The following is a 16371-nucleotide window of genomic DNA, read 5'->3' as shown; positions in this document are numbered from 1 at the left end:
TAGTCCTAAGAGGGAAGACTATAGCAATACAGGCCTATCTCAAGAAACAAGAAAAATTTCAAATAAACAACTTAACTTTACATCTAAAGAAGCAAGAAAAAAGAACAAACAAAACCCCAAGTTAGTAGAAGGAAGGGAATAATAAAGATTAGAGCATAAATAAACAAAATACAAAATAGAAAAATAATACAACAGATCAATGAAACCAGGAGCTGCTTCTTTGAAAAGATAACAAAATCGATAAAGTTTTAGCTTTATAAAGCTAAAAAGTTTATAAAGCTGATAAAAGTTTAGCTAAACTCATAAAAAAAAGGACTTACATAAAATCAGAAATGAAAGAAAAATAACACCACCACAGAAACACAAAGGATTATACTGAAAAGTTGTATGTGCCAACAAACTGGACAACCTAGAAGAAATGGATACATTCTTAGAAACATGTAATTTACCAAAACTGAATCAGGAAGAAACAGGAAATTTGAATAGACCAATTACCAGCAATGAAATTGAACCAGTAATCAAAAAAATTCCTGACAAACAAAAGTCCAGGACTGGATGGTTTCACAGGTGAGTTCTATAAAAAAGTTAAAGAATTAATACGTATTCTTTTCAAACTAATTAAAAAAAAAAACAGAAGAGGAAAAAAAAATAGAGGAGGAAAGAAAGCTTCCAAATTCATCCCATGATACCAACAGTACCCTGATACCAAGATCAGATAAAGACACGACACAAAAAGAGGACTACAAGCCAATATCTCTGATGAACATAGATGCAAAAATCCTCAACTGAATCCAACATACCTTAAAGAATCATTCACTACAATTAAGTGTGATTTAATCCTTGCGTGGTTCAATATTTGCAAATCAATCGATATGATACATCACATCAGCAAGAGAAAGCATAAAAACCATATAATCTTTTCAATAGATGCAGAAAAAGCTTTTGACAAAGTACTATGTCCATTCATGATGAAAACCTTCAACAACGTAGCTTTAGAGGGAACATACCTCCACATAATAAAGGCCATATATGAAAACCCACAGCTGACATCATATGCTATAGAGAAAATCTGAGAGCTTTTCCCCTTAAGGTCAGGACAAGACAGGGATGTCCACTTTCACCACTTTTATTCAACATAGTACTGGAAGTCCTAGCCACAGCAATCAGCCAAAAGAAAGGAATAAAAGGCATCCAAATCGGTAAGGAAGAAGCAAAGCTTTCCCTATTTGCAGATGGCATGATACTATATATATAGGAAACCCTAAATTCCACCAAAAACTACTAGAACTTATAAGTTGCGGGATACACAATCAGTAAGGTTGTGGGATACAAAATCAGTATGCAGAAATCTGTTGCATTTCTGTACACTAATAGTGAAGGAGCAGAAAGAGAAATGAACAAAACAATCCCATTTACAATTGTTCCACAGATAACAAAATTCTAGGAATCAACTTAACCATAGAGATGAAAGACTTGTATTCTGGAAACTTTAAAATATTGATTAAAAAAATTGAAGATGATGCAAACAAATGGAAAGACATTCTATGCTCATGGATTCAGAGAGAAAATATTGTTAAAATGTCCATACTACCCAAAGCAATCTATAGAGTTAATGCAAATCCTACCCAAATATCAACAGCATTTTTCATAGAACTAAAACAAACAATCCTAAAATTTGTGTGGGACCTCAAAAGGCCCCAGATAGCCAAAACAATTAAAAAGAAAAACAAAGCTGGAGGTATCAGGGCCTAAATGTGAGACCTGAAATCATAAAAATCCTAAAAGAGAGCATAGGCAGTACTTTCTCTGACTTTGCCATAGCAGCATTTCTCTAGATATACCTTCTGAGGCAAGGGAAACAGAAGCAAAAATATTGAGATTACATCAAAATAAAAACCTTCTGAACAACAAAGGAAACAAAGAACAGTACTGAAAGCGTACTGAGTGGGAGAAGATATTTGCAAATGACTTATCTGATGAAGGGTTAGTATCCAAAATATATAAAGAATTGATACAACTCAACACAAAAAATAATCTGTTTAAAAAATGACCAGAAGACATGAACAGACATTTCCCCAAGAAGGTATATGGATGACCAATGGACACATGAAAAAATGCTCAACATCACCCATCATCAGGGAAATGGAAATCAGAACCACAATGAGGTATCACCTCACACCTGTCAGAATGGCTAAAATAAAAAACAAGAGTGTTGGCGATATGTGGAAAAAAGGAACCTTTCTGCTATTGGTGGGAATGCAAACTGCTGCAGCCACTGTGGAAGACAGTATGAAAATACCTCAAAAAATTAAAAATAGAATTACTACATGATCCAGTCATTGCACTACTGGGCAGTTACTGAAAAAATATGAAAAATATTAATTCCAAAAGATATATTCTCCTCTATGTTTATAGCAGCATTATTTACAATAGCCAAATTATGGAAGCAGCCTGAGTGTCCATCAGTAGATGAATGGATAAAAAAGATGTGACTATGTGATATATATATATATATATATATATATATATATATATATATATATATATTTCAACCATAATCTTGCCATTTGCAACAACGTGGATAGATCTAGAGAGTATAATGCTAAGCGAAATAAGTCGGTCAGAGAATGACAAATACCCATATAATTTCACTTGTGTGTAGAATTTAAGAAACAACCAAAGGGGGAAGAAAGAGGCAAACCAAGAAATAGGCTGTTAACTATAGAGAACAAACAATGGTCACTAGAGGGCAGGTGGGTGGGGGATGAGTGAAATAGGTGAAGAGGATTAAGAGTACGCTTATCATGATGAGTATTTAGGTAATGTATAGAATTGTTGAATCACTATATTATACACCTGAAACTAATATAACACTCTGTTAGCTATACTGGATTTAAAATTTATAGTGCATATATTTAAACTCGCATATATTGGCTTTGTGGAACAGAAGCATTAGCTATAAATGTATGCAAAGTTAATGTTTATCTCATTAACTTCCAATCATGCTGTAAAACTTATTTGGCTTCTATTGCATACTCCAGGAAGTATAAGAAGCTGTGTAAACTTCAATTTTCTTTGGTGGGTGGTGGGTGGTGGTGGGGTGGGTCGGTAAGGTAATGTTCCTGAAGATAGGAAAGATTTATGGTGGCATCAGAAAGAGCCTAAATATTTTGAGATTTGTCTCTTTCAAATTATTTTAACCACTGAGAGTTGCAGGTTTTTTCCACTTTCTTTCTTACTGTCAGGACACTTAGGAAATTACATGTTTTGGAGATTCAAAATCCACTTGATAGCTCAAAAAAAACTGGCTACACTTTTTGTATTTTAAAATTGTGCAATGATCAGCCATGACCAGTAGGTGGTGCCATCCTATAGAAGAACTTCATGCTTCACATATTTTTAACCCATAAATTTGAAATTGTTCATTCCCTGAGAATCAGGCAAGATTCTCTGCTTAAATAAAGAGATGCTCATGGGTGGGGGGAGCACCTGGGTAGCTCAGTTGGTTAAATGTACCACTCTTGAGCTCAGCTTCAGGTCTTTAGCATGAGTTCATGAGTTCAAGCCCCATGTTGGGCTTCATTGGGCTTGGAGCCTACTTAAGAGAGAGATATTCATAGGAAGATTTCCACTAAAAGGGTTTCTTTCTTAGGTCATTCATGTTTGCTAAGAGAATTTCTTAAAGGATAAACCATGGCATGGCTAAGGAATCAATTCCTTTTCTATTTACCATATTAAGAATATGGGCAGAGTCATCTTAAATTTTAGTCTTAAAATATTATTATTATTTCATAGAATAATATTTATTGAAATTCTTTCAAACAAGCTCTGTTCTGAGAATCTTATATATCGATTTTGTGGTCAGCTTAATTCAGAAATCTGCACACAGCAAATGTACATTGTTTTAGGGGAAGGTTATGGTATATGTTTATGATTTTCTTTCTTTTTTTATTATAGGAGAATTCCAGAGTCCTTCAAGAGCGTGGTGTGGCCTATATTAATGCTGATTCTTCTATAGAAGGTAAATAATATCGGTCTCATGGGAAAATATGTGATCATGTTAGTAGCAGCCCCTTAATTCATAAAGAATGCACTAGCAAGGGAGGCAAATCCTCAGCTACTGTGGGTCTGGCTGCTGCCCTTGCCTTCCAGTGGCTGTGAGCCTGAGTGCAAATTTGGGAAAGTAGCTGTCTTGGATTTACTTTGTCTGGCAGATTACCTTGTCTGTGCTAGGGATCATAAATACCTGTTAAATGGATAAGGAAATCCTAGAACTAAAGATGTCTAGTTAAATGAATAAGTGAATCACAGAACTAAAGATTTCTATGGTTTTAGAATAGGGTAGCAAAAAAGTATAGTTTAAATATAATCCTGGTTTCATCACACCATGCATATCATATGCATATTGATTTTGGAAAAAATACTGATGTCCATGTGTTTCTTTTCCTTAAGTCTTTTTCCCAAATTCAATGAATAGTTACTGAACACTTCTCTATGCAGCGTACTTTCCAGTATTTCAAAGGAATCAGGATGGGGGCATCTGAGTGGCTCAGTCGATTAAGCATTTGCCTTCAGTTCAGGTCATGATCCCAGGGTCCCTGCTAGCAGGGAGCCTACTTCTCCCTCAACCGCCCTCTCCCACATGTGTTCTCTCTCTCTCTGTCAAATAAATAAATAAAATCTTAAAAAAAAAAAAGGAATTAGAAGTTAGGGTCTTGCACTCAGGAGTTTGTGGCTCAGTCCCAGTGATAAATCAGCCGTAGGATTCTAATAATATGCAAGGACTGTGAAAGGCTATAATCAGACTGGTCTGGGAGTTCAAAGGAGAGAATAGTAGGAAGTTTGGGAAAGACTTGAGAAATGTTATAGACACTTGAGACTGGCCTTTAACAATGGATTTGCTTTTGATAAGCAGAGATTTGAACAAAAGGACATCATGTTTGCAAGATCAAGCAGTCCATTGTCCTACTGTCTGCACCCACTTGTCTTTCTGTTCTCAATCGTGTACAATTCCCTGCCAGGGCAGCTGCTGTTCTTGGTCTTCAGATGGGTGTTCAATACACATGCTACCTGTTTAATTCTTATCCTGACAGCCTTCCCTGAAATGTTACTATTCTTGGGAAGCCCTGTCTGTAGCACCCCTCACCACCACGACTAAACAACTATTTGCTTCACACACTATGTCTGTTACTAGGCTGTATTCTTCAGCCGGGAGCAGGATCTTCATAACTGGTGGCTTCCTAATGGCTTGTTAAAGAAACAGGTGTTGCACAAATGCAGCAAATGAATGAGTCCATGAACACAGGGTGGACCTTTAGAATCTTCCTGTTAGCATATTCATAAACTTTCTGTATCAGCAATAATTGAGGCCTTGCATTTTGATGGAGGCATGTTGGTGTGTACATTTCTTCTTCGACCACACGTCTCAGTTACATTGTCCCTGAAGGTAGCTCACACAGTGTGTTTCAACCTTCCTGCCCTATGTCCTCTTCTTACATTCATGATGAAGGGCCTGTCCTTCCTCATGGCATTGCCGCTTCCTAGTTGTGTAACCTCAGGTTGTCACTTACTTCCCTCCTGTGTCTCAGTTTTCTCGCCTCTATGTAGAGTTACCAAGAGCACATGTATCTCTAAACCTCTTTTTGGGCAAAAGAAGTTAATATTTGCAAAACTCCCAAACTTGTGTCTTGCACAGAGTAAAAGTTCAAAACTACTAGCTTTGAACTATTACCCTTACTTAGAAACACATAAAAGGATGAAACACCTTTGCTACACAGAGTAAATACTTAACCATGTATTTTTCAAAAGTAGAATAATGTTGTCTTTATAGCTAGTGTTGTTTGTAAGATTTGACTTTTAATATATGTTTTTAAATCATTGGAATTTGCTGATTATGTCACTCCCTGCCTTAAAATACTGCTTTGTTTCTTCATCATTTTCAGGATCAAGAGCACCTGACCCTATGTTATTCGATAGCTAGGACACCCCTTACCTTACTTTGTTTTATATTTAAAATTTTGTTAAATATTCATCTTCAAAATAACACAATAAGTTGTATATTGCCTTTCTCATGCTAAAGGCAAAATTTATAAAACAAGCAAAAACCTTCACTAATGTAACTCTCAAACTCCGCTTTCTCTAAAAAGGTACTACTGCCCTCGGTTTGGAATGTCTCCATCACACTGACATTTATATAAAGAATTTAGCTCACACAGACAATCAATGGTGTTGAAGGCACTATCTTAAATGCTTCACATATAAAAATTTATTTAATACAATAATCCTGTGAAGGAGGTACTTTATCATCTCCCTTGTGTAGAAGAGGAAACTGCCAACTCAGAGAGATTAAGTAACTTTCCCGAGGTCACACAGCTAGCAAAGGATTGAGCTGAGACTCAAATCTAGTTTTATCCTTTATCCTTCTAACCACAGTATTCTGTTGCCTCTCACTACCTTATATGAGTTTTCATTACATATTACATGTTATGTGGTTCTGCATCTCCCCTTTTCCATTCAACAGCATATTACAGAAAACTTTCCATGTCAGTATATATATAGATCTATTTCACTTGAAAATAAAACTTTTACAGTGTTCAGCAGAGCAATTTAGGTCTCAAATTTCCAGCTGATCGTCATATTGCTTCAATTTGTTGCAGTAAGTATCTTTTGTGCTGGCCTGCCTTGCCTTTTCTATACAAGTGGAGACCTACAATACCATTGTTTGGTCATGGTACATGTGCATTACCCCGTAATACATGCAGCCAGACTACCCCTCTGACTCTCTGGTTTGTACTCCTAGCTCTTTATCTGTTTTAAAAACTGCAGTGGCTAAATTTGTGCATATTTATTCTTCCAGTTGAATTTTAGAACCAGCCTGTCAAATTCCATGAACAGTTCTGCTGGGGTGTTTTACTTATTTTTAAAGCCTCAACTTTTCTGTTCTCAGACATGGATCTTAAACTTTGAGATAAGAGTTGCTGGCAATTCTTTGGGTATATAATGTACTTTCATATTTCTGGGCATTTGTACAAGCTATTCCTTGATGAAGTTGTCTTGACTTCCCCTTCCCCAGGTCCCTATCGTGTTGCAGCCCCTTCTCCCTGTGCTCCTACAACTTCCTGAGGGCACCTCTCCTGGCTCGTGCCACATGACTCTCAAACTCATTAGACAGAATTCCTGACGAATGGGAATACCATCTCTGCTCTCTATTCAGACTAGCTGGACAGCATCTGCCTTGTAAATGCATTTTTAAAAAGATTTTATTTTATGTGAGAGAGAGCTTGCACACAGGCAGGGAGAGGGGCAGTGGGAGAGAGAGAAAGAGAGCATCTCATGCCAACTCCAAACTGAACATGGAGCCCAGTGTGGGGCTTGATTCTAGGACCCTGAGATCATGAACTGAGCCAAAATCAAGAGTCAGAGACTTAACTGACTGAGCCACCCAGTTGCTCCCACAAATGCATTTTTACAACAAATATTTATTGGGTAAATGCTAACGGTCAGGACTGTGTTAAGCCCTGGAGATAGGGCAGCAAATAAAAGAGAACATCTGTTCCCATGGAACTTCTAGTCTGGTAGGAGGATGGAAAACAAAGCAAATATTTAACATGTTTGGTAGATAACCAATGACAAAAGAGAGTGGCTAGGATAAAGTGAAGATTGGGTGCTCTTCTAGGTAGGGTGTTCGGGGAAACCTCTCAGAATACATGACATTTGACTAGAAGAGTTTTAAGTCATGCAGATATAATGCAGAACTACTGTTCCAGGATGAGTGAACTGTAGGTGCAAAGCCTCTGAGCAGAAAACAGAAAACTTTTCTGAGCAGGAGGAGTCTGCTTGGGCAGAGTGAGAGGTGAAGATTTGGAGTGGTGATGGGTTGTTTCTTTCATGGAACTGGGGACCATGGTGAGCATATACCTTTTATTGAGTAATGAGTTGGAGAGCTTTGACTGAACTTGAAATTTAAAGGGATCCTTCTGGATAAAGAATTAGCATTCATCTTTAATGAAAGAGTAAAGTAAATAAAATAAAAAGCCGTTCCCTCTTTATCTTTTAGGAAACTATACTTTGAGAGTCGATTGCACCCCACTGATGTACAGCTTGGTATACAACCTAACAAAGGAGGTAAAAATAATCACATATAATTTTAGAAAATTTGAGTTCTACAAATGATGTAGTACCACTGACGTACCATTATTGAGGTACCTTTATCATGTTAAGCATGCATTGTTCTATAACTTGTCCTTTTATCATATGGCAAATATTCCATCTAATAGATGCCAGAGACCATTACATCTAATAAACTGTTTACACATATGACCTCATTTCTCCCGACTATACTGGAGCAGCCTTGGGATAACATTGTATTTACTATCCCCACTGGAAATCAAGAAAACTGAGATCAAAAAGCATTAGCCACCTGAATCACACAACTCGTGCGGTAGCCAAACCAGGACTTGGTCCTGTGGTTTAACTCCTTAATTTTAAAACTGGTTTATCCTCCTTCATATAATGATACCGGTTAGCCCAGGATGCAGGAAGAGTTCGTTTCTAAGTGATTGAGGAGTTTGTGTAACACCACCAATTGCTGACTCCAGGGTCAAACTGATTTGGGGCAGAGACTAGGTGAGACCATGTACCCCCCTTCCTGACTTCCGGCCTTGAGCTGTAATCCACTGAGCCCCACTAAAATGGGCTGACCACTGAAGTCTCTTAATAATTCTGACAACAGCACAAAATCTTGAACCTTCTGGAGAGAGAGTGTCTGAATTCCTTCAGGACTGACAGGCAACTCATTACTTCTCTTGTCCTGCCCCCTGGGCCTAATGTTCATCATAATGAAGAAGTTGCATGGCAGATTTTTGTTGTTACTGCTAATTACCTTATTTGAACTGGAAAGGGGGAAAAAAAAAAAGACTTGCCTATTTGACAGAATTACCAATTGAAGTATAATTACCAAGAAAAATACAATTATTTACCTTCAGATAGGGATTTTCAGTAAGATCAGTTGTCACTAACCTTTGGTTTCAAAAGCATGGAATGTAATCTTATAATTTAGTTTCTTCTCTAGGAATAGAAAAAAATTAATTTGAAAAAAATCTATTCATGTCCTTACTGAAGAGCTGCATCATTTGCCTGCAGTCTTAACAATTTCCATGAAATGTCTAAAAATTTAAGTTATCTGAAACAGGGAATTTAAGAGAGTTTTCACCATTCATGTAATTTAAGGTAAAGGCTAAAGAAGCTTGGCAGTTTTATTTGTTTACTGGATGGTTTGGTGGCACCCAGGGGCAATTGCAAAAACACAGCGCTCTAGGTCAGTTTTGAAATTATGTGATGCTTGACAGTTTTGGGGGTTTGCTTTATTCTGTCTTGTTTGTTTGGGGAGAATGATTCGTAGCATTTTACATTTTAGTGAAAAACTGAGAATTTAGTGATATATTTCTACACTATTCTAAATTTGCATTTCTTAGGATAAATGGAGCAAGCAGTACTGTCCCTTATATCAAAATTTTGTATAAACCTATAAGCTTGACTGAAATTATTTTGTTGCTTATTTATTCATATTTTGCAAATTAGGATGTTAATAATGTAATTTCTATGAACATAATTTCTGATTCTTTCCTCATGCTTATGCAAATTTATTTGTATTCCCATAGACCTTTGCATATACCTGTAGTACAGCCCCCAGTACATTGAATTCCACATTTTTACTTGGAGTTTGCCTTAGCAGAGTTTGTAATGTGTCTTGTTGTATCCCTGGCATTTACAAAAAGTTTTAAACTGCATAAATACTCTATAATTTTTTTTAATTTCTATAAAAATTCAAAAATTTGTTGAAAAATAGAACATAGGACTTTCATTAAATTTAAAATAAAAACATTGGATACCATATAATGTATAATAAATAACTTGTGAATAGTGATGAACATTAATTAAACTTTAGTTTGCTAAATGTTTTAAGCATAACATCTAATGAGCTAGATTTCAAGAATAGGTCTAGAACTCAATAATAGGTCATATCTTTTCCCCTTACTTTTCTCATCTATAAAACCAGAAATGTATTTAAATCCTAGTATTAACACAATTACAATAAATACTCAATTAAATAAAATATTAATGCATTTGTCTTTATTATGTAATATTTAATGACTTTAGCAATCTTACTGGCAAGAAGCAATATTAAAAGAAATACCACACTTAATGATCTTGCTTCCTCTCATTTTCCTTTTTATAAGAGGCGGGAAATATGTCTCTTTGAAAGAAGCTGGCATCAATTCAGAAAAAAATAGAAAAAAGACATCTCACAATATGACCATTCATTTGAATATGGCAGCTTGGTAATAATATGGCCTTCTTTTCCATACACTTAATGTATTTTTTATAATAGTCACCCTTATATATAATTGTATGAGCATTTTCCTTTATTATCAGAAACTCATTACTGTAATTCTTAGTGACTGCTAATGTGTGAATTGTATCACTTGTTTTGCTGAATATAGTTTAGCTATTCTTTCCCTGGTTAATGGACATTTAAATTTTAAAATATCTGATTTATAAGTATTCTCTTTTTTTCCCCTTTTAATTTGTGCAGCTCCAAAGCCCCGATGAAGGCTTTGAAGGCAAATCTCTTTATGAGAGTTGGAATGAAAAAAGTCCTTCACCAGAGTTCAGTGGCATGCCCAGGTAAACAAACAAGACTCTCTACTAGATATACTATGGGATTGGGTTGAAAATAAAAGTGTATTTTCTTTCAATGGTAGAGGGAAGGCAATGCTTTGGTTCCAAAGTATTGCTATGTGTTTGGAAGTTAAATTTGTAGGCCATCAAAAAATGGTTCTTTTTTGAGTGGGCATTATATATACATGTGGTTCATAAGTCAAAAGTTATAGGTGACAAGTAGTTCCCCTCACATTTCTGTCCACTAGTTACTTGATACATTTTCTTTTTTCTGAATATCATACAGTTAAAAAATATTTTGGTTACTCTAAGAAAAATATAGACTAATTTCAGTATTGGTCGTGTCCTTCATAAGCGAGGTTCAAGGAATAAATATCTCAGAGATACAGATAGATTATAGATGAGATTATGGCTATTAAGAGTATGAATAATTAAAAATTCTTAAGGTATGATTTACATCTGAATTATCTAAAAATATCTGCTTCTTTTAACTTTATCATGAACAACAAATACAGATGATTAAATTAATGAGGGGAAATATTTTCCAACTTAATGACTCTTTTTATAAAAAGTAACTTATGCAAGTATGATATCATGATTTATAATAAGAAGTATATATTCAATCTTTGGCCCCTTTTGTGGCACAGAAACCTCCTAAAATCTTTAGAGTTTCCTAAGTGATGAAAGAGACATGGATGTCTCTTGTTATATTAACAGGTACCTTTGGACCCCACCTCAGGATGGGGGCTGAGGGCCCAGAGAACCAATCATATAACTAGAAGGGTAGGACATATGCAGAGGTTGAATTAGTCTGAAGTGGCCAATGATTTAATCAATCATGCCTTTGTAATGAAGCCTCCATACCAACCTAGAAAGACAGGGTGCAGAGAGCTTCCATGTTGGTAGATATGCGGCACTTAGAGCAGAGTGGCACACCTGAGTGGGGCGTGGAAAACTCTGCAGCCTTTCCTCACACCTTGCTATCTGTACCTCCTTCATCTGGCTGTTATGTATGAGTTATATCCTTTTATAATATAGTAAGTAAAATGTTTCTCTGGGTTCTGGGAACAGATCTAGCAAATTAATCAAACCCAAGGAAAGGAACTTGGGAATCTCCAATCTGTAGCCTGTTTGTCAAAACCACAGATAACAACCTGGGTTTGTGATTGGCTTCTGAAATCCATGGAGGGACAGTCTTGTGGCACCAAGCCCTTCCTTCACCTGTGAATCTGCTACTGTCTTCAGGTTCAGAATTGAGTTGAATTGGAGGACACCCAGCTGGTGTCCCAGAGAATTGCTTGTCCCTGGTATGTGGAAACACCACACATCCCCTTCCACATGTTAGAATTGGGTCTAGGAACTGAAAAGAACAATGGTTACTACTACCCACAAGTCTTATGGAAGTAGATACTCTGTGTTCAGAATTGATAGACCTCTCCATTATTTCTAGTTATTGTTGCTAGTCTAAGGTGATTTTTATAAACTAAAATTTATCTATAAGAGCAAGAGTGGAGTTTAATTAATATTTAATTTGTACTAACTGAAGAAGCTACTAAAATATTCTTGTATTTTATCCCTAAAAGAATTAGTAAGTTGGGATCTGGTAACGATTTTGAGGTGTTCTTCCAAAGACTTGGCATTTCTTCAGGCAGAGCACGATACACTAAAAATTGGGTAAGTCTGTCAGTAAGTTTTTCAAGATTACTTATGAATATATTTTAGCTATACAAATAATTCTGGATTTAAAAAAAAGGTGACTTAAGCACTAAAGAAGTTGAGGAATTTAAAGCAAAAGTGGTTGAGGTGGTGGTACTACTACTTGGGCTGGTGCCTGCATCTGGTATCCTGAGCCTTATGACTTGAACTTTCACGTGCTCCCTTAAATATATCTTCTGTTTCGTTAGGTGGCATTGCTTTCACCCACTTACTTACACTAGAAATGTAGAAATTGTCTTTGACTCCTCCCTACTTGTTATCATTCCAAATTAATTAGTATCCAGACCAGCAAATATTTGGATTTTTATCTCATTCTGTCTCCACTCATTAAACAGGGAAGTTACGATATGTGGCACAAGGATGAATGAACACGTATATAAGTCATGATTTTTTCCCTACTCTCATGACTCCTGATGATAATGACAATTTTATAGTTTTTATTTTTACCAAAGTAACATAGAAAAATAGTTCATAAAATGTCATGCAGTTCTGTAAAGGTGTATAATGAAAAACAGTGGTCCCTTATTCCTCGTGCATGCTCCTGTCACCTCTGATTCTGTTCAACAGATTAAAATGTTTTCAGCTTTTTCATTGGTTTCTTCTGATATTGCACTGCATTTTTATACATAATATGTTCATGCTGCTATTTATTTGTTTTTCAGTTTGATGTATTATCCACTTACTTGTCATTAGGGAATATAGGCATTTAGCTCTTTTATATTACTTTTTCTCCCAACTCCTGAATATGTTCCCTCGTTGCTTTTTCTCAGTATGTAGTTGTACTATACTTATTGATTAGAATATCTTTTTTTCCCCCTGCATGTATTCATAACTAGTTCACCACAAATTTTTAGTAATATTCAAACATAGGGAGCCTGGGCGGCTCAGTCGGCTAAGTGTCTGCCTTCCATTTAGGTCATGATCTCAGGGTCCTGGAATTGAACCTTGCATTGGGCTCCCTGCTCAGTGGGGAGTCTGCTTCTCTCTCTGCCTGCTGCTCCCCCTGCCTGTGCTCTCTTTCTCTTTCTGTCAAATAAGTAAATAAAATCTTCAAAAACAAAGCAAACAAACATATCAGGTGATATGGCAGATTTCTTTCCCCCTTGGACTCTTCTCCTGCTCATCTGGATCCTCTGGTGGTTCTCTTTTCCTGTGGCACAGCTCTTGGCTGTGAAATTTTCTTGCACTGAGAAGTCTGAGAGTACCTTTATTTCTTACCTGTTTTGCATCTTGTCTTCCCTGGATTTTGTATCCTCCCCTTTCTTGTTTACTTTACTGTTTTTGGAGCACATCCTTCAGGAGCTTCTTGGAAAGGCCATACAAAAGGGAAAGCCTTTGCTTGTCTGAGATATATTTGTACAACACACAATTCTTTGATTGTTTGCCTGGGCACAAAACTTTTGGTTGAGAGTCTTGTATCCTCACAATTTTGAACTTATCATTCAGTGTCTTCCAGCCTTTAGGATTCCCTTGGCTCTGATTTTTTTTTTAAGTATAATTGATATTCAGTATCTTGTTGATTTCAGGTATGCATCATACATAGTGACTCGGGATTTTTATAAATCACAAACTGATCTCTACAATTTCTAGTTACCATCTATCAAGACACAAAGTTATTACAATATCATTGACTATATTCTCTGTGCTGTACATTACATCTCTATGACTTAGTCATTTTATAACTGAAAGTTTGTACTCTTAATCCCCTTCACCTATTTTGCCTGCCCTCTAATCCCTCCCCTCTCTGATAACTAGCAGCAGTTTATTTTATATATCTGTCTGTTCCTGTTTTATGTTTTATGTGTTCATTTGTTTTGTTTTTTAGAGTCCACATATAAGGAATCAGTGGTATTCATCTTTTTCTGACTTATTTCACTTAGCATAATACCTTCTAGGTCCATCCATGTTGCAAATGGAAGACTTCATTCTTTTTTATGGCTGAGTAATATTCCTCTGTGCGCTCTGTGTGTGTGTGTGTGTGTGTGTTTGTATGCATGTGTGTGTGTGTGTGTGTGCATGTATTCATCTATTGATGGACAGTTAGGATTCTTCCATATCTTGACTATTGTAAATAATGATGCAGTGAACATAGGGGTGCATGTATCTCTTTAAATTGATATTTTCGTTGTTTTCAGATAAATACCTAGCAGTGGAACTGTTGGATTGTATGGTATTTATATTTTTAAATTTTTGAGGAATCTCCTTACTGTTTTCCACAGTGGCTGCACTATTTTGCATTTCCACCAACAGTGCATGAGGGTTCCTATTCTCCACAACATCACCAACACTTGTTATATTTTGCCTTTTGGAAAATAGCCAATCTGACAAGTGTGAGGTAATATCTCATTGTGATTTTCATTCGCTTTCTCTGATGATGAGTGATGTTGAACATTTTTTTATGTAACTGTTTGCTATCTATGTCTTCTTTGTAAAAATGTTTATTCAGGTCCTCTGCCCAACTTTTTTTCTCTGCCCAGCTTTTAATCAAGTTGTTTGTGTTTTTGCTGCTGAGTTGTGCAAGTTAATTAGATATTTTGGGTAGTAAACCCTTAAAGGTTAATTTGAAAACATATTCTGGTCAGTAGGTTGCCTTTTCCTTTTGTTGATTGTTTTCTTTGCTGCTTAGAAGATTTTATTTTGATGTAGTGCCGTGTGTATATTTTAGCTTTTGCTGCCTTTGTAGAGGAAACTGGTCCAAAAAACTATTACTAAGACCATGTCAAAGAACTTACTGCCCATGTTTTCTTCTAAGACTTAATGTTTCAGGTCTTCAGTTCAAGTCTTTCTTCCATTTTTAATTTATTTTTTGTGTATGGGGTAAGAAAGTGGTCCACTTTCATTCTTTTGCATATAGCTGTCCAGTTTTCCCAGCACTGTTTATTGAATAGACTGTCTTTTCTCCACTATGTCATTCTTGCTACCTTTGTCATAGATTAAATGACCATGTATGTATGGATTTGTTTTCTGTTTCATTCAGTGATCTACATGTCTGTTTTCACACCAGTAGTACCATGATTTTTTTTGAAGGAAGGTTTTAGTATCTTCCATGTGGTCCTTGGTGTATACGTGTGCCTTGGTTACAACCATTTTTCCTTCCAGTGGGCTGGGCACAGAGTGAGCCCTTTGGTCTGGAAACCCATGTCTTACAGTTGGAGGGAATGCTTTTTCCTTTGATCACTTCTTCCCTCTTTCATCTTTTTTGAACAATTAGTAGTTTAACATCTGGGTTTATTTTCTGATGTATTTTTTTTTTATCTTTTGTTTCTGTGTTTTTTTTTCTATCAGGAATATTTCTCTCAACTCTGTCATTCATTTTTTATTGAGTTATTATTGTTAAGTTTCCCTCCATTCCATGCAGTATCTCCTTACTCTTTTTTTTTAAGATTTTATTTATTTATTTGACAGAGAGCTCAAGCAGGGGGAGCAGCAGAGGGAGAGTGAGAAGCAGGTTCTACACTGAGCAGGGAGCTCAATGCAGAGCTGGATCCCAGGACCCTGGGATGATGACCCAAGCCAAAGGCAGATGCTTAGCTGACTGAGCCACCAAAGCATCCCACCTCCTTACTCTTGAGTTGATTTTATTTTAGTTTGTGTGTTTGGTCTGTATCTTTCAAGTCAAAGGCTGTTATCAAATACCTGATCATCTTTGGCAACCTGTCTTATTTAGGAGTGAGTCCATAAATAGCTGACCGAAGCCTTGTATGCAAGGATGGCATTTGTCCAATGGGAAGCCTCAGAGAAGAGTGATCTAGAATGCCTCTTCTAGTTGTTCCATGTGGAGGCAGCAACTGAAAATCTGTAGGTCTTTAGATCTAAAATCTCTAGTTATTCTCCCTACACAGAAAATCTTTAATCTACCATTGGGGTTGGAAGTTAGTCAGGATTAGATGAGGGTGGAGTGAGGGTAGAAGTTAATATTATCTATGTTTTAGTCATGAGAATACTATAGAAAAAAAAAAAAAGCTAATACTCTAT

The 16371-nt window shown here is 36.3% G+C and overlaps 1 protein-coding gene across 3 annotated transcripts in view; it reads left to right on the top strand.

Moving 5' to 3' along the window:
• Window positions 1-16371, top strand: part of FOLH1B (folate hydrolase 1B) — a 65371-nt gene that overhangs the window by 40378 nt on the left and 8622 nt on the right. For all 3 annotated transcript variants that reach the window (XR_004808050.2, XM_025419350.3, XM_049099070.1), the window contains 4 exons: window positions 3958-4021; window positions 8057-8124; window positions 10595-10686; window positions 12264-12354. Coding sequence is in view for 2 of the 3 variants with exons in the window: in XM_025419350.3 (XP_025275135.1) it covers window positions 3958-4021; window positions 8057-8124; window positions 10595-10686; window positions 12264-12354 (315 nt within the window). In the remaining variant the exon portion in view is untranslated. The remainder of the gene's footprint in view (window positions 1-3957; window positions 4022-8056; window positions 8125-10594; window positions 10687-12263; window positions 12355-16371) is intronic.

The sequence above is a fragment of the Canis lupus genome, chromosome 21, assembly GCF_003254725.2.
Source record: "Canis lupus dingo isolate Sandy chromosome 21, ASM325472v2, whole genome shotgun sequence".
Taxonomy (NCBI): Eukaryota; Metazoa; Chordata; class Mammalia; order Carnivora; family Canidae; genus Canis; species Canis lupus.
Note: the sequence above shows the minus strand (reverse complement) of the source record. Positions and strands in the feature narration are given on the sequence as shown.